The sequence below is a fragment of the Cetorhinus maximus genome, chromosome 22, assembly GCF_964194155.1.
Source record: "Cetorhinus maximus chromosome 22, sCetMax3.hap1.1, whole genome shotgun sequence".
NCBI classification, from domain to species: Eukaryota; Metazoa; Chordata; class Chondrichthyes; order Lamniformes; family Cetorhinidae; genus Cetorhinus; species Cetorhinus maximus.
Genome location: NC_135900.1, coordinates 46,489,328 through 46,515,228, shown reverse-complemented (window position 1 = coordinate 46,515,228; position 25,901 = coordinate 46,489,328). Strand labels below are relative to the sequence as shown.

General features: G+C 45.1%; 1 protein-coding gene across 1 annotated transcript in view; it reads left to right on the top strand.

The window, feature by feature from the left end:
• cacna1c (calcium channel, voltage-dependent, L type, alpha 1C subunit) overlaps positions 1 to 25,901 on the top strand; it is a 1,337,968-nt gene that overhangs the window by 1,211,722 nt on the left and 100,345 nt on the right. The window contains exon 41 of the mRNA XM_078568241.1: positions 339 to 466. Coding sequence (XP_078424367.1) covers positions 339 to 466 — 128 coding nt within the window. The remainder of the gene's footprint in view (positions 1 to 338; positions 467 to 25,901) is intronic.

Sequence of the window (25,901 nt, the reverse complement as noted above, 5' to 3'; positions counted from 1 at the left end):
CAGACCGCTTATAGTCCTTTTGAATGCTCCTAGAGGCTCCATCTGGATGTGGCAGTCTTGGGCCCAGCAGTTAATTTGATGCTATTCCCAGAGCTTGCACTCTTACAGGGCCTGCGCTGGAGGGGGCATTAGTGGATTCAATCCCAGCCTAAGGTTGCTATCTTCAGCCCTGAAATCAGGAATTCAATTTAAAATGTTTGATAATGTTCCAAACTTCCTAATTCAGAACAAAGTTGCTGTGTTCCTACTGTAAAGGTGTATGAAAATACATAGTGTTGCATTTGATTGCCTTCAATTAACCTGTCTGCAAAATAGTATACAATATCTTTATATTCCAGATGATGAAGTTACTGTTGGGAAGTTCTATGCCACCTTCCTAATCCAGGATTATTTTAGAAAATTCAAGAAGCGCAAAGAACAAGGCATTGTTGGGAAAGCAGTGCAGAAAAACGCACTCTCTCTGCAGGTACATTTGAGAAATCTTTCTTAATTTAAATATTATACTTTTTTGATAAGTGCTGCTTGTGCTGTAAATTTCCACCAATGTACTAATTTAAATAAAAGTAAATCATTGATATAGCGCATACTTTCTATATTAACTTTAATTTTTACCTTGTGAAACATATGCAGTGAAACCAGTGTACTTGAACATTGTACTTTTTGAATTATGATAAATGATGGGATTTCTTATTTAAAATACAGAGTTTAACAATTTGAAATCACAAAATCATCAACTACTTTTGGACACAATTATTGTGCCACTCAGCTATTATTTTGTTTTCACTAATTCCTTGACTTTCAATTAGGTGGTGAATTGTTCCCATTCTGGGTTCAGCCAGGTAGAGAGAAATTTGCATTATTTTAGTTTAGGTTTAAAGAAAGATAACCCCTGGCTTGTTTTCTTGAGAATCCTTGAGCTTAGAACCTTTAGACCTTACAACACGCCATAGAGTTATCTGTGCTTATGTGTCTTAGAGGCTTACAAGTTATGTTGTTTAATCAACACTGATCTGTCTTTATAGTTTGTGCAAAAGCACAGGTCCTGCAGCTATTACGGTTTCCACAACCATGTGCGCGTCTCTGTAGCCGCACAGTGTCTCATTCAGGTGGCCACAACTGCATCAGTTGTTGCAGGTTTTGCGCTGGTGTGCAGTTGATGAAGGTTTTGCACTAGTGTGCTGCCTTTCCCTTCCAACAGTGGCTATACACAGCTTTGGCTGCTGATCTTTTCAGAGATGAGGACATCCTCATCCTTGAGGGTTGCAGGCCCAAGGCCAATTGCTGACCCTGCTTGTGATGTCACTGCTTGTAAAGGCGTTTCCGGTCACTGGAATGGCACTAAGGGACAGGGGAAATGCGCCTTGGGTCTCCTTGCCTGCACCTTACTCCTGCTGGAACCTTGTGGCTATCAGAGTGTCACGGGCACATCTTCTTCACGGTGACGCTGTGAGGGCATCCTCACATGGACGCTGACCATCATCGCTCTCTTCAGGTTACTGCCCTTCAAGGTCTTCATCGTCCGAGGAGCTCTCAGCCTCCTCCATGTCTTCCTCTGGCAAGTGATCGCCCCTTTGAAGCACCAGGGTTGTGCAGGGCGCAACATCACGATGATGTAGGAAACCCTCTGTGGAGAGTACTGCAGAGCCCCACCTGAGCAATCCAGACTACAAAAGTACGTCTTCAGGATGCCAACGCTTTGCTCAGTGATGGACCTTGTGGCATAATGCACCATGTTGTATTTCTCCTCTGAGGTACTTTGATGCACGGGTGTCATGAGCCACCTCTTTAGCAGGTACCCTTTGTCACCCAGCGGCTAACGCTGTAAGCGCTGCAGCCCTTCGAATATCTGTGGCGCTTGAGAGTGACTCAGGATGTAGGAGTTGTGGGAACTCAGGGTACCTGGCACAAACATGCATGGTGTGCTTCTGATGATCGTACACCAGCTGAATGTTGAGAGAGTGGAACCCTTTCCTGTTAATGAAAATCAGGGGATGCTGCCAGGGAGCTCTTAAAGCGACATGTTTGCAGTCGATTGCACCCCGCGCTCTGCAGAAGCCTGAGATCGCCGCAAGTCCCAGAAATCTAGCAGCATGGCTAGCATTGTGAACTTTATATAATGATCAGCCTTACCCCATCGCCTCCTTTATACATTTATGTGTGGAGGACTGAGAGGTGTCGCATAGGTCCCCTATGAATTCCTGGAATGAGCCACTTGCTAAACAATTACGTGCAATGGTCACCTTCAGGGGCACTGGCAGAGGATGGCCTGCCAGTCCATGCAGCATTAGATCCTCCCACAGAATGTGGCAGATATGATCCACCATATCTCTTGACAATTGCTGACGTGCACGGCACTATCTCTCACTCATCTCCAAATAGGAAATGCATCTTCGGTGGACCCTTGGTCATGCCAGCCACCTCCGTGAGATGGATCTGATCTCCTCAGCCTCTGGTTCTTTCTGGGGCTCCCCTGGGATGCACCTCAGGCTGGGGGTCCTCTCCAAGCTGTGGTGGATGGCACTGGGCCTTTCTTCTCCTCCTCAATCTGAGCACTGCCATCAAGAAGGTGGCATTGAGTGCAGCCTCCATTATTAAATCCTCCTTCCTGTGGACAGATAGATCCAACACATGAATTTACATTGACCAACTATAGTAGACCTCCCACTCTCAGCCAGAAAGCCACTGTCATGATCTAGTGCTGTGGTCTGCGCTACTCACTTTTCCCTTTTGCAGCCTTGTAGCTGAGGCGCTCCCTCACAGGTTATCGGTGCCTAAGAAGCCACCCCAACAACCTGACATCTCAATCCCATAGAGGATGGAAGAGGCTTCAGCACTGCCATGCTACAATCACCCTCACTAAAAGTACTCATACAATGTCTGTTTTTGATTAGAGATTAAGCCTGCTTTGCACTTTTTGAATAACTGGATGCCTTTTGGTCCCTAACCCAAGTAAATTGGACAATGCATTTTACAGGGTTTGATGGAGCATCTTGCAGATATCCAGCTGCTGTGCTTCCTTAATGGCTGGATATCTCTCTCCTTCTCACACTCCTGATGTTTAAATGCTTGATGAGACCACCTCTAATGTGAGCTCATTGACTATTGTGTTGTGTAAAAGTGTACCATTACTTAGTGGTTCCAACTGTCAGTTCTCAATAAAGTGTTCATGAGTTCAAAAGAGTGACCCTTCCTCTCCATGTTGAAAATCTAATAAGTATGAGGCTGCCCCTTCAAAAGGCAGCTGAGTCCAGCCATGGGCTCCTCCCACACTGCCTCAGAACCCCTCCTTGAAGATTTCTTTACAGTATTTTTAAACTGCATCATTGTTTCAGGGTCTCAAGATAGTAATGCTGTACTTCTACTTCTAGACCAGCTTTGACCATTCCCCTGTCACTGTTCATGTCCCTCCGATCATCCTGGAACCCATGATGAGAGATAGATCTCTCGCTGGTAATTCTCCAGCCACCCCCACTAACCCTAGAGCCCATAGTTATTGTTGTGGACATTCCTGCCCTCCCCCTGAACCCATCACTGGAGACGTCCCCATGCCCCATGTGGACTCACTCCTCCCCATTTTGAGGCTGTGTGCACAGTCACTTACAGATGCAACCGCCAACTCCCCACCCCATGAGAGCTTCGAGTATCTCCCCTTTATTACCTTTTCCCCATTTACAGTCAGATAGCTCCCCTGACCATGACCATCCCATCTGCAGCCCAGAATGGAGCCTGCCACCCCAGAATGACCTACTGTGGGACAATGACCACGCCCTGCACACCAAGCTGTGCCTGACCTCCATTGAGCACAAAGGCCTTGCCCCAACCTGGAGCAAGATCACGTCATGCATGCCATGCATAGCCCTGTAGCATGGCTCACAGAGCCCCAGGACAGCTATTATTCTCTCAACCTAACTATGAGGTCCACATAGCCCCAGAACTGCCTTTAATCTCTCAACTCGATCTTTTGGCTTCAGTCCTGGGACTATGACGGTCTGACACTCAACCCCCCTGTATCTTCAGACTGACCACAACACCATTTCCTTCCCCCACTCCATGAGTCTCTGTAACCCTTCCATTTTGTGCAAGCCTTAACCCCCACATCCCTGCATTCACCCCTTCTATTTCGGGCTCCAGCTTTCCCACCGCAATCACCTCCCTGCCTGCCATCTTTCCCCCTATGCCCCACCAATCCTCCAATGTTCCCTTCGCCCTCATGTATCTGTCAAACTGCCCTCCCCACTGTGCCACCCCAGTCCCCATGCTGGTTTCTGTTGGTAGAGTGCAGCCCTGCCTGAGAGCCACAGCACACACTGAGTGCGGTCCTCCCGGAGAGGTGCAGCACCCACCATGAGCAGACCCACTAGACACCCCCACCAGTCTCACCTTACGCTGCAGCTTTGCCATTGTTGACAACTTGGAACAGCGCAGTTGCAGGTAGGCTTTGAACGTTGCACTCACCTCAAAGTCACGAGCAAAGTGAAGGTGGACAACTGCAAGCCACTTATAACCAGCCGTGATTCACACCAGTCTAATTTCCTGCTGACGTGGCACATAATTGTGGGGGAGAATGTGATTCCAGCCACTTGCATATTTAATGAGTATTCATGACAAGCTAATACATGCAAATAAGGTTCCCAACATGGATCAGCAGGAAAGCCAACCCGTCATCAGCCTGCCTTGGAATTACTGAGGGGGAAAATTCTGACTTTGCAGAATTCAGACTTTGGGCCTGACTTTGAACTTTCTGCAGCCGCCTGCCACGAAACCCACTGCTGGCGGGACCAGAAAATTCCGCCCAAGTCCTTAACTGAACTCTTGCCAGATGATAGCTGATGTGAATTCCATTCAAACTTTTGGGAGTGCCTTAGAAAGTTCCATGAGAAAGGAAAATTCCTCTCTTCGAAGCAAGAAAAAGAAATAACTGCAGATTCTCTTCCGATTGGCAAGGACAGCAGGATGCCTCTGTTGGAGTGGCTATGTGTTATTCCACCATCTTCCAGCAGGTTAGGGAAGGTACCTCTGAAGCACCTTACTGTTCTGGGTGATCAACTTGACCTAACTATATAAATGATCTGAGCTTTAGCACTAAAATATTTGCTTTTGAGATTTGTCAAGGTAGTCAGAATAAAAATGTCATGGAAGTCAACAGAGTCCTAAGTAGTTCAAACATCTGAGGACTTAAAAGCACATCAATAATGTGTAATACAGAAAATTACAATTCCAAAAAAATTGTAAACAAAAATCAACCAAAATCCAACACAGGAATATAAAATAAAAAGGTTTTAATGTGGGAAGAAGAATAATCATCCACCTTGTGAATCATGGACTTACCTGACACCTCCTTTGACTTCTGTGGCTCTAGCGAGTATTGAATTGTTTTATTTAAACTTGTAGATGAAGGCAAAATACTGCGGATGCTGGAAATCTGAAACAAAAACAAAAAATGCTGGAAAAACTCAGCAGGTCTGACAGCATCTGTGGAGAGAAAGACAGTTAACATTTCGAGTCCGTATGACACTTCTTCAGAGCTAAAGGGAAGTAGAAATGTGGTGAAATATATACTGTTTAAGGGGGTGTAGCTGGTTTAACAGGTGTAGCTGGATAGAAGGCCAGCGTAAGGTGGAGGCAAATTTTGCAATCTCTCCTTTGCATTAGCATTAAGCCTGTCTCACAAGTATTGCAATAACAAATACATAATTTCTTCAAAACTTTTCTAAATATTCTTTGTCCATAACTAATTTACACTACTTTAGTGGTCAACTTTCTTAAGTTCAAAATTCTCGCAAACTTTCATTGGGCTTTAGTACAGCATTAGATGTCTCTACAGATAATTCTCCCATTTAGAAGTTCTGGGGATCAGAACAACAGCAATCATCTTGGTTAGAGGAGGAGAATCAGAAAGAATCATATCTGGTTGAGAAAGCAACAGAGACTAAACAGGTGTGAGAAAGGTCCAAATAGAAACGAGCTCTAGAATGTAAAAGCAGTGGCAGGAGACAATTTTTACTTGGACGTATCTGCTACAGTAGTAATGCAAATAATAGGGACACATCAGGCAGAGTTAACAGGAGTTAACAGAGCTAACAACCCGCTTCTACCTCCTCTCCAAAATCCACAAATAGGACTGTCCTGGTAGATCAATCGTGTCAGTATTTTCTTGCCCCATGGAACTCATTTCTTCCTATCTTGACTCCGTTCTCTCTCCCCTTGTCCAGTCTCTTCCCACCTACATCCGTGATTCCTCTGAGGCCCTACGTCATATCAACAATTTCCAGTTCCCTGACCCTAACTGCCTCCTCCTCATCATAGATGTCCAATCCCTCTACACCTCCATCCCCCACCAGGATGGTCTGAGGGCTCTCCACTTCTTCCTTGAACAGCAGCCCGAAAATCCCTATCCACCACCACTCTCCTCCGCCTGGCTGAACTTGTTCTCTCACTGAACAATTTCTCCTTAAACTTGTCTCACTTGTTCCAAATAAATGGTGTGGCTATGGGTACCTGCATGGGCCCTAGTTATGCCTGTCTCTTTATGGGGTATGTGGAACATTTCTTGTTCCAGCCCTACTCAGACGCCCACCCAAAACTCTTTTTTCGGTACATCACTGACTGTTGCGGTGAGCTTCATGCTCTGTCTGGACCTGGAAAAATGTATCAATTTTGCTTCCAATTTCCACCCCTCCATCACATAAGACCATAAGACATAGGAGCAGAAATTAGGCCATTCGGCCCATCAAGTCTGCTCCGCCATTCAATCATGGCTGATAAGTTTCTCAACCCCATTTTCCCACCTTCTCCCCGTAACCTTTGATCCCCTTATCAATCAAGAACCTATCTATCTCGGTCTTAAATACACTCAATGACCTGGCCTCCACAGCCTTCTGTGGCAATGAATTCCATAGATTCACCACTCTCTGGCTAAAGAAGTTTCTCCTCATCTCTGTTCTAAAAGGTCTTCCCTTTACTCTGAGGCTGTGCCCTCTGGTCCTAGCCTCTCCTACTAATGGAAACATCTTCCCCGTGTCCACTCTATCCAGGCCTTTCAGTATTCTGTAAGTTTCAATCAGATCCCCCCTCATCCTTCTAAACTCCATCGAGTATAGACCCAGAGTCCTCAAACGTTCCTCATATGTTAAGCCTTTCATTCCTGGGTCATTCTCGTGAACCTCCTCTGGACCCTCTCCAGGGCCAGCACATCCTTCCTGAGATACGGGGCCCAAAATTGCTCACAATATTCTAAATGTGGTCTGACCAGAGCCTTATAAAGCCTCAGCAGCACATCCCTGCTTTTATTTTCTAGTCCTCTCAAAATAATTGCCAACATTGAATTTGCCTTCCTAACTACTGACTCAACCTGCAAGTTAACCTTAAGAGAATCCTGGACTAGGACTCCCAAGTCCCTTTGCACTCCAGATCACCTTCACATGGTCCATCTCCAACACTTCCCTACCCTTCCTTGACCTCTCTGTCTCAATTTCTGGTGATAGACTGTCCACCAATATTCATTATAAGCCCACCAACTCCCACAGCTACTTCAACTACAACTCCTCACACTTTGTTTCCTATAAGGACTCCATCCCATTCTCTCAATTCCTTCGCCTCCATCACATCTGTTCCAATTATGTTATTTTCCAAAATGATGCTTCTGACATGTCTTCCTTCTTCCTTAGCTGAGGTTTCCCACCCACTGTGGTTGACAGGGCTCTCAACCGTGTCCGATCCATCTCCCGTGCCTCACACCTTCCTCTCCCTCCCAGAACCATGATAGGGTTCCCCTTGTCCTCACTTTTCACCCCACCAGCCTCCGCATTCAAAGGATCATCCTCTGCCATTTCCACCAACTCCAGCATGATGCCACCACCAAACACATCTTCCCTTCAGCCCCCCCATCAGCAGCGCTTCACTTGCACCTCCTTCAATTTGGTCTACTGCATTCACTGTTCCCAATGCGGTCTCCTCTACCTTGGAGAAACCAAATGCAGACTGGGTGACCGCTTTGCAGAGCACCTTCGGTCTGTCCGCAAGCATGACCCAGAAACAGACCTTCCTGTCCCTTGCCATTTCAACACACCATCCTGTTCTCATGCCCACATATCCGTCCTTGCCTACTGCAATGTTCCTACCAGTGAAGCCCAACGCAAACTGGAGGAACAGCACCTCATCTTCCGATTAGGCACTTTACAGCCTTACAGACTTAACATTGAGTTCAACAACTTCAGACCATGAACTCTCTCCTCCATCCCTCAACCCTTTTTAATCCCCTTTTTTCAATATTCATTTTTGTTTTTAATTTTCATTTTTTATCCACATTTTTATTTTTATTTATTTTCATTTTATTCACTGTTTTATCCCTACCTTTTATCCTATTTTCGATCTTTTTCTCCCACCACTGTCCCCTACAAAAGCCATCTGTCACTTGTTCATGTTGCTCTTTCCAGAGTGCTTACCCTTGCCCTGCTATTGTCACATTCTGCTTTCTTACCTTAATGCCACCATCAGCACCTCCTTTAGCCAGTACCACTACCATTAACACCCCTTTGTCCTTTTGTTCATGACATTTTTGTCAATCTCTTCTTTGCCTCCACCTATTGCTAGCCTTCTATCCAGCTTCACCTGCTCCAACCCCCCTTAAACAGTATAAATTTCATCACATTTTTACTTCTCTTTAGTTCTGAAGAAGAGTCATACGAGCTCGAAACGTTAACTCTGTTTTTCTCTCCACAGATGCTGTCAGACTTGCTAGGTTTTTCCAGTATTTTCTGTTTTTGTTTCAGATTTCTAGCATCTGCAGTATTTTGCTTTTATCTTAGAGTTAACAGATGTACTGCCTTCAACGCCCCCATGAAGTCCCAGAACATACAGAAGGGGTAACTTAGCACTCATGGGGACTATACAAATGTGGGTTTAACCACATCTGCAAGGACTTGTGTACATGGTAAAATGTTTTGCAGTATCATGAAACCTAATTATCACAGCACACAGTTTCTTTGGTCAATATAAGGCACTTCTTTGTAAGACTTCATTGCGTAAATTTATTGGTGTTGTGTTTCCACTGAGAGCATATGTCAGAGATAGGATTCGAACACTGCAGTGCCAATTCTCCAGTGCTGTTAACCATGAGGAGGTTGAAATTTGTGAATTTACCCCTGTAAGAACATAAGAAATAGCAGGAGGAGTAGGCCATTTGACCACTCGAGCCTGCTCCCCCATTCTGCTGATCTGATTGTGGCCTTAACACCACTTTCCTGCCTGGCCCCCATAACTGTTGACACCCTTGATCAAAAACTTGTCTAACTCAGCCTTGAATATATTCAATGACCCGGTCCCCACTGCTCTCTGTGGAAGAAAATTCCAAAGACTTTGAGAGAAGAAATTTCTCTTCATCTAAATCTTAAATGGAAGACCCCTTATTTTTAAATTGTGTCCCCTTGCTCTAGATACCCCACAAGGGAAAACACCCTCTCAGCATCTACCCTACCAAGCCCCCTCAGAATCTTGTATGTTTCAATAAGATCACCTCTCATAAATCCTCCAATTCCAGAATGTCATTGTTCCACCTTGTAAAGTCGATTGAAAACCACCTGGAGAGAAATGTTGGAGCATCATCTGGCAATGTTCGGCAGAATTTTCACCTGTCTTGGACTTCGCACACCTTGATCTGTACTTCCCTGCTGTCAGCCTTCACTGTAGCATGGGAGTAGCTTATGCAGCTCGACCTTGCACCTCTAATGAGGAACAAGAGAAGCAGCACCAGCAACACTCAGAGCACTGGGAGCAGCAAGAGCAACACCAGTAGCAGCTACATCTGCCTTCTCCTCAGCCATATGCTGCTTCACAGGACAGATGGTATGCCTTGTCACGGTGTCAAGCCATCTGTTCTGGCTTTGGTTTACTGCATTGGTGCTTCCATGTTGTGGAAAGCTGGATAATTTCTGGGTCCATATATGAGACCACACCGCTTGCATTGCTTACCGGGTTTGTTTGAATTGGCTACCATGCCAATGGTTGACATGGTGCACAGTGCCTGTGCACTCTGTCTACCCAGAAGGGTTACCTCATACTTGCTTCTGCTTTTTATTAATGCTTTCAAGATGTAACTTTTGGGTTGGTCCAAAAGATCCTTTCGATATGCTTTGATAGGTGTAGAAGCTATCCTGAGTTTGATGATTTTATCCGCCAGTTCTGCCTCTGAAACGTCGCAATCAAGCTCCCAATTTTTGCAGAGGCTCACAAAGTGATCTATTGTCTCCTTGGGCTGCTGTCTGAGAGACATAAATTTGAGACAGTTAATGGGAAAATTAAGTTAACTCTTAACTAGTCTTCCAGTGTAGACCATATTTTGCTTGTCTTTACAAACAGTTTGTGGAGAGCTTTGTTTCCTTTCGTTGTTTTGACTTTGATGGCTTGTTTCTCTAGTTCAGAGATAGCCAGGTCCAAAAAACAGTTCCATCCATTGCCTGAACAAATTGAACTCAGTAAGGAGGTCTGTTGCCTTACAATGCAGGGATGGAAATTTGCAGAAATTTCAATGATATCTGTGGCAGGAATAAAAATTCAGGATTGCCCAGTTCTTCAGGACTTAAATTCTGTGGCTCCACTTGTTTGTTTTTCCTTTGATGGCCATGCCCTGTCGTTAATCTTAGAATCAATGACACTGTTGCTGCTGTCCCACGGTTTTGTTAAGCTCAGCCCAAAGCACAAACATGTCCCAATGCCTAAAGAAATTATTTAATGGCGATGAAGGTCTTTTCTAGCCTTTTTCAAGCTGTTCGACGCTGCTGCTTGATGGGCTCTTTTGTCTAGTCCTGTTGCAAACATTTGGTGCCACCACCACTGACCTCCCCACCACTTGGCTGGAGGAACCTCCTCAGAAGAGGAAGAGAGGGCAAGAAGGGAGAGGAGGCCATTTGCCTGCAGGCACCATCCCAGAGTCTGGCCTCTGGACCGAGAGGCGCAGCCAGGAGGGGTAGCAGGCAGCAGGATTTGCAAGGGGGAAGGGCCTGGAGAAGTCACCAATGCCCAGCAGGTAGAATGTACAGGTAGCGATCATGACAGCTACCTGGGCATGACAGAGGTTCAGTGTCGAAGAAGACTCTGCCTCACCAGGGACACTGTCACCTCTAGCTACGACATGATCGGCTCTGAAATTGTCTCCACTGTGTATGTAGCCACCCTATGCCAGTGGCCCTGAAGGTGACAGTGGCCCTGAACTTTTATGCCTCAGGCTCGTTCCAGGAGTCAGTGGCAGATCTCTGTGAAGTCTCACAATCCGCTGCCCACAGCTGCATCATGTTGGTTACAGATGCACTGTTCCGAAGGGTCAACACCTTCATTCATTTCAGGACAGACGAGGCCAACCAAGCAAAGTGAGCCAGATGATTTGCTGCAATTGCCGTATTTCTGAGAATTCAGGGAGCCATTGACTGCATGCATGTGCCCATTAAGACGCCAGTGGGAGTGCTGGGTGCCTTTGTCAATAAAATGAGCTTCCACTCTCTAAACATCTAAATTGTGTGTGATCCCAAGAGTCCCCTCATGAATAGTGCAGGTTTGTGCCAGGTATCCAGGAAGCTGCCATGATGCCTACATCCTGATTCACTCCCAGGCGCCAAGGCTGTTCATTGCACCAGCATGGTTGGATGGCTGGCTGCTGGAGGACAAAAACTATCACTGAAAAGATGACTGATGACGCCACTAAGACATCCAAGGATACCAGCCGAGGAGAGCTACAATTGCAGTCATGCCTCTACAAGAGCAATAATTGAGAGAACAGTAGGCCCGCTCAAGACGAGGTTTCACTGCCTGGACTGCTCAGGGGGATCACTGCAATATCCTCTGGAAAACATCGTTTTCCTTACGTCTCCCTTATTGCGCCCTACACAATCTGGCTCCTTCAAGGCGGGGCCATTTGAGGATGAAGACAGCGATGCTGTTCCAGAGGACGTAGAGGATGATTCCAATCCTGCGTCTGAGGAGGAGCCTGAACAGCCCCATGGTGAGGAGCAAGATCCAGCATTGAGGATCCTTATTGGAGGCAGGGAGACCAAGGAGGCCTTGATTCAGAGGACTTTCAGTTGGGACTCCAAAGCAAGGAGTCAAGGTGATGGGAAGGGAAATGCCACCTTACTGATCGGTGCTGATGAGGCACTCCTGTCACCCCCAACTCATGTCCCTATCTCTGAAAGAAACTTTGCACATGACTCCCAGGCCACTTCCCTAACACTTGCATTAGCACACTAAGGCCATTGCAGATTATCTCACGTTTTAATATTGAAACATGAGATAAACATGCACCATGTCAATGAAAAATTATTGTGATCATAGTGACTTAAATTTCCACTTACGAGTGCCACGTCTTGGTGCTTCCCCCTCATTGGCAGCTGGATTGGAGGCAGGCTGCTGACTCTGAGGCCCCATCAACCTTGATGACTTGGGCGGTCATCTCTGGTACATAGACCCCGACTGGGTGGGAGGGCACTCCTCATTCACGTAGTGTCTTCAGATGCAATGATCACTGGCACGGGGGGGGAGTTGCTGCGGCCATCATCAGGAGCGCCCTGAGAGGAGCCCCCAGATGCATGATGCTGCAGGTCATCCACCAACATGAAGGTTGCTTGAACCTCCCTGCTCACCAGAAATGGATGGAACACCAGCATTAGGTGCCTCATCCATCTCTCACATTGGCAAGCCAGGCTGGTGAGTGGCTTTGAGGGGAACTTCCAGGTGATAGTATCCCCAAGTGTCTGCTGACCTTATCCTTCTAGATGGTAGTAATTGTGGGTTTGAAAGGTGCTGCCTAAGGGGGCTTGGTGAGTCTCTGCAATGCATCTTGTACATGGTACAAACTGCTGTGAGTGGTGGTGAGGGAGTGAATGTTTGTGGATGGGGTGCCAATCAAGTGGGCTGCTTTGTCCTGGATGGTGTCAAGCTTCTTGAGTGTTGTTGGAGCTGCACTCATCCAGGCAAGTGAACAGTATTCCATCACACTCCTGACTTGTGCCTTGTCGATGGTGGACAGGCTTTGGGGGGGTTAGGAGGTGAGTTACTCGCTGCAGAATTCCTAGCCTCTGACCTGCTCTTGTAGCCACAGTATTTATATGGCTAGTCCAGCTCAGTTTCTGATGAATGGTAACCCCGAGGATGTTGATGGTGGGGATTCAGCATTTGGACATGAGCAGTATATGAGGAGTCACGAGTGGTGCTGAACATTGTGCAATCATCAGCAAACATCCCCGCTTCTGACCTTATGATGGAAGGAAGGTCATTGATGAAGCAGCTGAAGATGGTTGGGCCTAGGAATGATGATGTCTGAGAACTGAGATGATTGACCTCTAATAGACACAACCAACTTCCTATGTGCTACGACTCCAACCAGCAGAGAGTTTTCTCCCTAATTCCCATTGACTACAGTTTTGCTAGGGTTCCTTAATGCTGCCTTGATGTCAAGGGCAGTCACTCCCACCTCACTTCTGGGGTTCAGCTCTTTTGTCCACATTTGAGCCAAGGCTGTGATAAGGTCAGGAGCTGAGTGGCCCTGGTCAAACGCAAACTAAGTGTCAGTGAGCAGGTTATTTTTTTTTTATTCATTCATTGGCAAGGCAAGCATTTATTGCCCAACCCGTTCAGATTGGCATTTATGAATCAGCCACATTGCTGTGGGCCTGGAGTCAAATGTAGGCTCCCAGATTTCCTTCCCTTCACAACAATCATTAGACTTTCAATTCCAGATTTTTATTCCACCATCTGCCGTGACAGGGTTTGAACCCAGGTCCCCAGACCATTAGCCTGGGTCTCTTGATTATTAGCCTAGCGACAATACCACTACACCATTGCCTCCATTGCTAAGCAGGTGCCACTTGATAGCACTGTTGATGACTCCTTCCATCACTTTACTGATGATCGAGAGTAGACTAAAGGGCTGTGATGCTGGGTCAAAATCCTAGAACTCTGTCCCTCCTTAACAAGACCGTGGGTGTACCTACACCACATGGACTGCATTGGTTCAAGAAGGCAGCTCACCACCACCTTCTCAAGGGCAATTAGGGGTAGGCAATAAATTAATTTTCAAAAAAATCGGCTGGGTTGGATTTGTCCTGCTTTTTGTGTTCAGGACATATCTGGGCAATCTTCCACATTGCCGGATAAATCCCCGTGTACTGGAACAGCTTGGCTAGGGGCTTGGCAAGTTCTGGGGCACAAGTCTTGAGTACTATTTCTGGAATATTGTCAGGGCCCTTAGGCCTTTGCAATATCCAGTGCATTCAGCCATTTCTTGATATTACATGGAGTGAATCGAATTGGCTGTAGACTGGCAACTGCGAATTGTGGACCTCTGGAGGAGGCCAAGATGGATCATCCACTCGGCACTTCAGCCTTATCTTTTGCACTCACATGTTGGTCTCCCCCATCATTGAGGATGGGGATATTTCTGGAGCCTCCTCCTCCAGTGAGTTGTTTGATTGTCCACTACCATTCACGACTGAATGTGGCAGGACTGCAGGGTTTGGATCTGATCCATTGGTTGTGGAATTGCTTAACTCTGTCTATCACTTGCTGTTATGCTGTTGGCATGCAAGTGGTCCTGTGTTGTAGCTTCACCAGGTAGGCATCTCATTTTTAGGTATGCCTGGTGCTGCTCCTGGCATGCCCTCCTGCACTCTTCATTGAACCAGGGTTGATCCCCTGGCTTGGTGGTAATGGTAGAATGGGGGATATGCGAGGCCATGAGGTGACAGATTATGCGTGTATACAATTCTGCTGCTGCTGATGACCCACAGCACCTCATGGTTGTCCAGTCTTGAGTTGCTAGGTCTGTTTGAAATCTATCCCATTTAGCATGGTGGTAAAGCCACACAACACAATGGAGGGTATCCTCAATGTGAGGATGGGATTTCATCTCCACATGGACTGTGCAGTGGTTACTCCTACCAATACTTCATGGACAGATGCTTCTGAGGCAGGCAGGTTGGTGAGGATGAGGTCAAGTATGTTTTTCCCTCTAAGATAAAAGCAAAATACTGCGGATGCTGGAAACCTGAAACAAAAATAAAAAAAGCTGGAAAAACTCAGCAGGTCTGACAGCATCTGCAGAGAGGAATACAGTTGACATTTCGAGTCTGTTGAAGGGTCATTGGGACTCGAAACGTCAACTATACTCCTCTCCACCGATGCTGCCAGACCTGCTGAGTTTTTCCAGGTATTTTTGTTTTTGTTTTTGTTTTGGATTTCCAGCATCCGCAGTTCTTTGCTTTTATCACTGATAGAGAAAGACTAATTTGTGTTGTGTTGACATCCTTCCACTTAAAAGCAATGATGGACATGTAGCAAGCAATCCATTAAGGATGCCTTCGCTTGGTGCACCTTTGCTGATGGCTATGAAGGTTAATCCTTGAGAGGCAAGTTCTGCCACAAGTGCCACACATGAAGCCACCAAGTGACGTTGTGGGTTGTTGATTTTGGCATTGGTGTCTGTTGCCAAGCTACTATAGCCACTGGTTGTCGTGGTAGTGCATGCCAGCCCACAGGAGGTGTCGCCATTTCCCTCTTTTGCTAGCTAGTGATTCCCAGATGCAGTAGTTGATGTTTAGGCCTTCATGTCACATTTGCAAGCATTCTTCAAGCAGAGCTTTGGGTGCCCCACTGGTCATCTAGCTCTGGCTACCTCATCATAAAGATGGTCCTTGGATATGCAAATATCTTCCATTCTTCAGATGTGCCTGATCCACTGAAGCCACCCCTGTTTGATTTAGTGCCAGTATACTTGGGAGCTGTGCCTTTGAGAGGACTTCCGCATTCATGATTTTGTCCTACGGGGATATACCCATAATGTGCTGCAGTCAAAGAAGAAATTAATGAGCTTCTTTTCTTAGCTATAAGTCGTCCATATTTTGCAGCCATAACAGCAAGGTTCTGAGAACACAAGCCTTATAAAACATCAACTTAGACCTAAGGATCAGTTTGGTGTTATCCCTTGCATGGTTTGCAAGTCAGGCAAAGGTGGTAACTGCTTTCTCTATGCGTATATCAGGCTTTACATCAAGAAACAGATTGTCTGGCAGTGTGAACCCAAGGAATCAGAATTTGCTAACTACTTTCAATGGGGTCTTGTTAAATGTGATCAGGAGTGGAGATGCAATACCTTGTCCCATGGCCACAGTTTTCTTGATGCTTATAATCAAAAAGAACAAGTTACAGGCACGGGTGGAGTCCGTAAGTCTTTCTGGCTGAGTTTCCATGTGGCAACTAGCACATGCCTAGAGGAATTCCCTGATCAGGATGTGTTTTCTCTTTGCTTTTACCTTGAAAGATTGTAGAGCTTGCCGTCTGACCTAGTAGAAGTAAACTCCTTTCATATCTCCAGGGAAAGCGAATATCATGGAGCATGGAGAAGAAGATACCAAACAGAGTGGGGGCTGAGACACAGCCCTGTTTCACTCCATTCTTCACTCCAAAACTGTTGGAAGCGGAGCCTTCAAACTTTCCGTGTAATACATGTTGCCATGCAAGGAACAGATGAGAGTGAGGAGCTTTGGTGCACACCCAGTGTTTCCCAAAATCTTGTACAGCCCTCTGCTGACAGTGTTGAATGCCTTGGTGAGATCTATGAAAGTAAGATAAAGGAGTACACCCTGTTCCATACACTTCCCTACACTTCCCTTTTAGCTTGGTAAGGAGAAGATCACATCCACAGTAGATCTGTCAGCATGGAAACCACTAAATGCTTCCAGGTACACTCAATCTGCAAGTAGTTGGAATCTTTTAAGTATGACCCTAGCAAAGGCCTTCCCCTTGACACTAAGGAGTGAGATGCCCCCATAATTGACAGAGGCAGTCTGTCGTCTTTGTTTTTGTATAGTGTGATGATTTGGGCATCACACATCTCCAGTGGAATGGAGCCTACCTTCCATCAGAGAAGGAGGTCATAAAGGTGTGGCAATAGGTGAGACTTTCCATGCTTGAGCAATTTGGCTGGATTCCGTCCTTGCCAGGTGCCATTTTGTTCATTAGGTGGACTATGACCTTCTCGAGCTCTAGTGATGAGAGTTCTTCATCTAACTCATCCACGCTTTGAGACTTCATAAAGAGGTGAGAGGGAGAGCGAGAAAGAGAGTGGAGCTGGCAAGACTTCATAAGGAGGTGCAAGGGGGAGCGAGAGAGAGCATCGACCCAGCGAGACTTCATAAAGAGGCATGAAGAGGAGAGAGAGGGGAAGAGGGAGTGCAGACCTGGCGAGACTTCATAAAGAGGCACAAAGGGGAGCGCGAGAGAGAGAGAGAGTGGACCCAGCGAGATTTCATAAAGAGGCTCAAGGGGAAGTGAGAGAGAGAAAGAGAGAGAGAGAACCCGGCATGACTTCATAAAAGGCTAGCCAAGTCTGTGGACCAACCGCGTTCTAAAAAAAAATTTTTTTAAATCACAGGGAAACAGGTAAATGATTGGTTAGTGAGTATTTTGCATGTTACTATTAGAAAACTCATGTAATTTGTTCGTAATTGTAAGGTTGTGTTATTAGTAGTAAGGTTTACACGCAGTAGTAAAGCTTATTGGTAGTAGTAGTAGGGTTTCTTAATTATAAATTAATTGAGAAAAAAAATTATTAACACATAATAAAGATGGCAGGGCAGGTGATGTGTTGCGACTGTAGAATGTGTGATCTGGGGCAAACACATTTGCAGTTGGTGTCGGCAGCTTGAGGAGCTTCGGCTCAGAGTCATTGAATGGAGGCCGAGCTGTGGACAATGCTGTGCATCAGGGAGGGCGAAAGTTGCCTGGACACTTTATTTCAGGAAGTGGTCAGACCCTTTAGAATAAGGTCTTCTGATTTGGTCAGTGGTCAGGGACAGGAGGGTGTGAATGTGAGTGAGGCAGGTATGGGGGCCCAGAAGGTAGCAGTGGAGGAGCCGCAGCCCCTGCAATCATCCAATCGGTTCGAGGTTCTTGCAGCTTGTATGGATGAGAGTGGGGGCAATAAGGTGGATGAGCAAACTGACCATGGCACTGTGGTATAAGAAGCCATTCAAGTGGGGGGAGCTAATAGGAATGTAGTGGCAATAGGGACAGCGTTGTCAAAGGGTTAGACACAATTCTCTGCAGCCAAGAATGAGAGTTCGGAAGGCTGTGTTACCTGCCAGGTGCCAGTGTTCAGGACCTCTACTCAGGCTGGAGAGGAACTTGCAGTTGGAGGCGGAGGATCCAGTGGTTGACGTTGGTACAAACAACATAGATTGGACTAGAAAAGAGGTTCTGCTGAGGGAGTATGAGCAGCTAGAAGCTAAATTAAAAAGCAGACCCTCAAATGCAATAATCTCTGAATTATTACCTGAGCCATGAGCAAATTGAGGTCGGGTAAATAAGACTAGAGAGCTAAATGTGTGACTGAAAGATTGGTGTGGCAGAAATGGGTTTTGATTCATGGGGCACCGGCACCAGTACTGGGTAAAGTGAGAGCTCTACCATTGAGATGGCCTTCACCTGAACTGTGTTGGGACCAGTGTCCTGGCAGATCATGTAACTAGGGCTGTAGGGAGGGCTTTAAACTAAATAGTGAGGCAAGGGATCAAGTGTGGGATGATGTGATAAATTAAAGAGAGAAAACAAGGCAAGACAGCAAGGTAGCAATAAGGGAAATGATAACCAGAGCGTGGCAGGAAGGGACAGAGGATACAAATTTATGAGTGAGCTAGCAGATAAGGCTAGAGGTTGCAAAAATAGTAAATGGACAGAACTAAAAGCCCTGTATCTAAATACCTGTAGCATTCGTAACAAAACGGATGAAATGATAGTGCAAATAGGAATAGATGTGTATGATCTGATAGCCATTGCAGAGATATGGCCGCAAGATGACAGTGTCTGGGACCTGAATATTCAAGGATACATGACATTTCAGAAAAACAGGAAGCTAGAAAAAGGTGGAGGGGTAGTGCTGTTAATTATGGATGGTATTAGTACATTGGAGAGGGTTGACCTTAGCTCTAAAGATCAAAATGTAGAATCAGTTTGGGTAGAGATAAGAAAAAGTAAAGGTAGGAAGTCACTTGTGAGGGTAGTTTATAGGCTCCCCCAACAGTAACCACCACTGTAGGAAAGGGTATACAGGAAGAAATAATGGGGACTTGTGACAAAGATACGGTGATAATAACAGTTAATTTTAACCTACATATAGAATGGACAAATCAGATTGGCAAGGATAGATGGGAAGATGAGTTCATAAAGTGTTTTCAGGTTTCTTAGAGCAGCACGTTCTACAGCCAACCAGAGAGCAAGCTATTCTAGATCTGGTAATGTACAAAGAGACAGGATCAAGGTAAAGGAGCCCCTAGGTAGCAGTGACCATAACATGATTGAATTTTTCACTCAGTTTGATGGAGAGAGAAGTGAGTCTAAGACTAGTATTTTTAAACTTAAATAAGGCCAATTATGAGGGTATGAAGACAGAGCTGGCTAAAGTGAACTGGGAAATTAGCTTAGAGGACAGGTCAGTAGAGATGCAATAGCAGACATTTAAGGAGACGTTTCATAACACTCAGCAAAGATACATTCCAGTGAGAAAGGAGGCCTCTAGGGGAAGGACGGACTAGCCATGGAAGTTAAAGATGGTATCAAATTGAAAGAAAAAGCATACAATTTCGCGAAGATTAACGGGAGGTCAGTAGATTAGACAGAATTTTTAAAAACAGCAAAGAAGGACTGAAAAAATAAGGAGGGACAAGTTAGAGTACAAGAGAAAGCGAGCTAGAAATATGAAAACAGATGGTAAGAGTTTCTACATGTATTTAAAAAAGAAAACAGTAAGTAAAGTGAACGTTGGCCCCCTGGAGAGTGAGTCAAGGGAATGAATAATGGAAGATAAGGAAATAGTGGATGAATTGAACAGATATTTTGCACCTGTCTTCACTGTGGAGGATACAAATAACATCCCAGAAATATTTGTGACTCAAGAGGTGAAAGGGAGGGAGGAATTTAAAACAATTACAATCAGCAGGGAAAAGGTACTGAGAAAATTATTGGAACTAAAAGCTGATAAGTCCCCAAATGGATCTGGTGTCCTGGTATCTGAATCACAAAAAGTTAGTATGCAGGTACAGCAAGTGATTAGGAATGCAAATGCAAAGTTATCATTAATTGCAAAGGGAATGGAACATAAAAGTAGGGAAGTGTTGCTACAGTTGTACAGGGCTTTGCTGAGGCCACACCTGGAATACTGTGTATAGTTTTGGTTTCCTTATTTAAGAAAGGACGTAATTGCATTAGAAGCAGTTGGGGGAAGGTTTACTCGGCTAATTCCTGAAATGAGGGAGTTATCTTATGAGAAAAGGTTGGACAGGTTGGGCCTGTATCCGTTGGAGTTTAGAAGTATGAGAGGCAATCTTATTGAAACTATTAAGATCCTGAGGGGGCTTGATAGGGTGGATGCTGAAAGGATGTTTCCTCTTGTGGGAGAGACCAGAATAGTTTAAAAATAAGGGGTCTCCCATTTAAGATGGAGATGAGGAGAGTGTTTTTTTTTCTGAAAAGGTCTTGAGTCTGTGGAACTCTCTTCCCCAGACAGTGATAGAGGCAGAGTCATTTTTAAGGGAGAGGTAGATAGATTCTTGACTAACAAAGGAATTAAAGGACATCAGGGATAGGCAGGGTCAGATCAGCCATGATCTTATTGAATGGTGGAGCAGGCTCAAGGGCCAAATGGCCTACTCCTGCTCCTAATTCGTATGTTCGTATGTATGACAGGAAACTGCGAGAGTGCATCAAGGGCAGACTGGGAGCTGTTCGATTCACAGGAGTACAGCTCACAGTAGTGCCCAGCCCAGCGGGACATCTGTTTACTTCTGTCGGTGAGTACTTCACTATCTGCCAACTTCAGGGGAACAACTTTGATGATGGCAGGACAAAATGCCCTCTTGATCATTTCGTACATGACTCGTAAATTTCCATTGTCACAGGCAGTTTGGATTTCTTGACATATGTTAATCCAGTGTTTGTTCGTGCAGTATCTCCCTGTCTTTTGCCTGGTTGTCTTGGCCACTTTCAAATTGTGCAGTGTTTTAGCTGTTGGGTTTATGCTGTGCATCATGTAAACTCTGTTTTTTGCATCAATGACAGATATCATCTCAGCCGAGTAGGTCTCAAACCGGTCCTTGTTGCAGATTGCGCCTTTACCAAATGATGCTTCTGTTGCATCATAGGTGATTGAGCTTGGTGACTTCCAAGCTTCATCGATAACAACTTCAGCACTTCTTGGTAAAGCTTTGGTAGGTAGCTATTGTTCTAGCGACAGTGTAGAGTACAGTGTTCTTGTATTGTAATAGCTTTCTTGGCTCTTAGCCAAGCCTCATTATGTACACTTGGCTGAGAGCACAGGTGGCTATTAGCTGCTTCCCAGAGGAAACATTGTTTGATTGACAGCTCAAGCTCTTGAATCTCTGCAATCAATTTCACAATGTTTGTTAACACAAGTTAAGACGTTTCAAGCGTTTGTGTTTTGTTGGTTTTGAAACTTCAAAGGGCCTGGATGCATGACACTTTTATTAGCTTGCAGTCCAGACTTTTCTTTCAGGAATTGGAGAAAGTTATCAATGGATTACATTTTATTAAAGCTTTTTTATATATATTTCATGAGACACTATGGCATTCATTGGTTCTAGAAAATGTGCAGTGGGCATGGAAGTGCCAGAGCTTGATATATGGGGCATGAGGGGCCTGAGGGGACAGGTGGAAGGGCAGAACTTGGCATAGAGGGCTTGAGGGGGTGGATGAAAGGGCAGACCTTTGGCATATTGCATACGAGGGGCCTGAAGGCATGGATGGAAAAGCAGACCTTGGCATAGGGGGCATGAGGGGACATAGGGGTGGGTGAGGGGTTGGGGGGGGTGGGGGGGTGTCATGATAATAGCTGATTGTGGTTGTGGACTCCAGTATTAGATACTATACGGTACTCTGTACTATATATGGGGTCACCTGACCTGGGGTTGAAGGTCAGATAGCACATGTTGGAGCCTGTCTTGATAGAGTTCAGACACTGCAGATGTGTGTACATGTTAGGAAAATGCGTTAACAATAAAGTTAGCTCAGCTACACTGTCTACGGCCTGTGTGCATCATCAAAAAAGAAACAAGAAACAGTGTCAGAAGTAAATTAAATGCAACAATGGAGGTTCTCAAACCACTGACAGAGCTCAATTCAGAGGGCAATCTCGTCGAAAACAGGAGGAGGTTCCAGCAGCAATTCAAGCTGTACCTCACAATGATGGGCAGTGAGAAAAAAGAACCTCAGGTACAGTCTTCCATCTTCATGTAGCAGGGGAAGAAGCCCTGGAAGTCTATAACACATTCATGTTTGAAAGTGATGAGAAACGAAATGACTTGAAAGGAATAATGGAAAAATTTGAAGTTTACTCCAGCCCTAAGGAAAACAAAACTTATGAAAGATACCAGTTTTTTTTACGTGCACGCAAGGCAGTGACAACATTAGTCAGTACGTAACTGAGCTGAGAAAATGAGCTAAATCGTGTGAATTTGGAGAGCTTGAAGAATCATTCATTCGATATAGAATAATTTTCGGGATCCCAAATGAATGAGAGAAAGGCTTTTGGGAGAAGTTGATCTCACGCTGGAGAAAGCAATAAATGTCTGCAGAGCGGCAGAATCAATGAAATGCCAAATTAAACAGATGACAGAAGATGATAAACCGCACACGATCAAGAAGTTAGATGCAGTTAAGCAGAAAGGACCCCAGGAAAGAATAAATAGACAGCCTGAAGGTAAAAAGAACAAAACTACTATTAAAACATTTAAATGCAGCCGATGCGGAGCAGAGTATTTACCACATAGTTGTCCAGTCTACGGAAAGCAGTGTAAGAACTCCGATAAACTAAATCGCTTCACTAAGATGTGTAAATCGAAGAAAGTGCACATGACTGCAGATGGTAGCACAGACACAGAAACTGAACTTTTTGTTGTGCAATAACAACAAATTACAAAGAAGATGAATGGAAGGTTGATTTAAAAATAGCCATCATGATGGTGAATTTCAAGCTTGACACAGGTTCACAAGCAAATGCCATTCCCATAAACTTGCACCATAAGATAAGCAAAGAAGAACAGCTAACTAAAACAAAAGTGAAGCTGTCCACTTATACAGATGAAATAATTGCTGTAGAAGGTAAGCACACACTTAAAGTGAACTACAAAAAACACACTCAAGCACTTCCATTGATAGTGATGAAAACTGATGCAAAACCCATTCTTGGAACCAAAGCTTGTGAAAATCTGTAGCTAATCAAGAGAATAATGACTGTCACCACTGATGACACCCTGAGCGAGTATAAAGATGTGTTCCAGGGGATTGGTTGCCTAAAAGGAGATCACACCATCAAGATTGATGAAACTGTGACACCGAAAACACACCTACCCGGGAAAATACCAGTAATGCTGAGACCGACTGAAAGCAGAGTTGGACAGAATGGATAAACTTCACATCATGAAGAAAATTGAAGAACCAACAAAGTGGGTTAATGCAATTGTAGTTGTATAAAAATCAGATGGGAATCTGTGAGTCTGTATGGATCCCAGAGACCGAAACCAGGCAGTATCAAGAGAGGATTACCAGCTGCCCACAGTAGAAGAGATCACATGTAAACTTACTATTCAGTCTTGGATGTGAGTTAAGGCTTCTGACAGGTCAAGCTGGATGAACACAGCTCCTATCACTGTACCTCCAACAAACCATGCAGATGATACAGGGTTTTACACTTACCTTTTGGTATGAATTCAGCTCCAGAGGTGTTCCACAGAACAGTGAAGCAGCTGTTTGAAGGGTTAGAGGGCGTGGAAATTTATATTGACAATGTGCTGTTGCGGGGAGCTTCACGAGAAGAACACGACCACAGACTGAGGCAGGTGCTGGCCAGAGCTAGGGAAAGGGATCTCAAGTTGAAGAAGGAAAAGTGAAAAACGGGTCTTCATGAAATCAAGTACTTGGGACATGTGCTAACAAGTGAGGGACTGAAACCAGACCAGAGTAAAATCAAAGCAGTCATGAACATGTCACTCCCAAAATGTAAGAAAGACTTGGAGAGGTTTTTGGGAATGGTGGCCTATCTTAGGAAATTCATTCCGAACATGTCAGACCTGACAGCGCCTCTCAGAGAACTTCTACAAAATGATGTGAAATGGTGCTGGGAACAAAGTCATCAGGAAGCTTGGACAAGTCTGAAGAGAACACTGACCCAGGCACCAGTGTTAAAGTATTACGATGTCACTCAGCCGGTCAAGATCTCAGTGGACGCTTCAAAGACTGGCCTGGGAGCTGTCCTCTTGCAAAATGAGGTGCCATTGGCAAATGCTTCAAAGGCAATGACTGAAACACAGCAGTGGTATGCCCAAATAGAGAAAGAAGTGCTAGCAATTGTGTTTGGCCTGGAACATTTCCACCAGTTTGTCTATGGCAAAGACGTGGAGGTAGAGTTTGATCATAAACCTTTAGAAGCTAAACTTAAAAAGCCCCTGAACTGTGCACCACTAAGAATCCAAAGATTACTAATGCATCTGCAGAAGTACCAGGTCAGAGTTAAATACAAACTGGGCTGGGAAATGTACATCACAGACACTGTCAGATGTATATCTACCCATCATGGAGGAAGAGGATAAAGAAACGGAAGCACAGGTTCACGTGCTGCAAAGAACTTATCTGCGGCTATAACCAAACTGGATGAGATCAGGGAAGTGACTAAGAACAACGCCGCCCTGAGAAAACTGCAGCAGATTGTGCAAACTGGCTGGCCCACATATCAGAGCGGAGACCCTTCTGCTGCACAAGAGCACTGGAAATTTCATGAGAAACTTCATGTAGCAGAAGGATACTTTTCAAGAATTTGAAAAGATCATAATTCCTGCAACACTGAGGAAAGAAATGCTGCAGCGCATACATGAAAGACACCTCGGCACAGAAACATGCAGGAGATGAACTCGAGATGTAATGCATTGGCCTGGAATGGGAGCACAAATCGGGGAAATGGTGAATGTGTGTGCAGTGTGCCAAAAGTACAGTAAATGGCAATAAAAAGAACCACACAGTGTTTCAGAGAGGCCCTGGCAGAAAATTGGAGTGGACTTGTTCATATTTGACAACAGCACGTACCTACTAGCAGTAGATTATTATTCAAAATTTTTTGAGTCTGTGCTGCTGAGAAATGACAGTAAGAGCATCACTATAATAAATAATTTAAAATCAATTTTTGCTCGCCATGGCATACCTGAAGTACTCAGCTTTGACAATGGTCCACAAATCTCAGGCACTGAGTTTCTCACATTTGCACAGGACTTGAAGTTTTGCCACACTACGTCTAGCCCCAAATATCCATAATCCAATGGAATGGTGGAACGTACCTTGCAGACCTTAAAATGCCTGTTGAAGAACGCAAAGGCGGATGGAAGAGATCCCTACCTGGCTGTGCTGTATTTCAGGAATACTCCTTTAGAGGGCATTGGATCATCTCCAGCACAGCTCCTGATGGGGAGAAGACTAAGAACTAAACTTCCAACTGCATCCCAGCTGTTATTTTAACAGCCAGTGAGCTAGAGCATGCAGGGCCTGCTCAAACTGAAACAGCAGAAGCAGAAACAGTACTTTGATCGAGGTGCCCGACCTCTGTCTGACCTGAACATGGGAGAGACAGTAAGGATTCAACATGAAGGGATCTGGAATCCTGCTGTTGTCATTGGAATCACAGGAAAACCAAGGTCTTACATAGTGCTGACTCCAAACTGACAGCAGTACAGCAGAAACCGGAAATTCTTACAGAAAACAAATGAAACGCAACCCTGCTCTGAACCAGAAAGAATCGCTGAAGATCGAAAACCAGAAGGCACCAGTGAGGCAACAGATAACCAGACAAAGGCAGGGAGCCC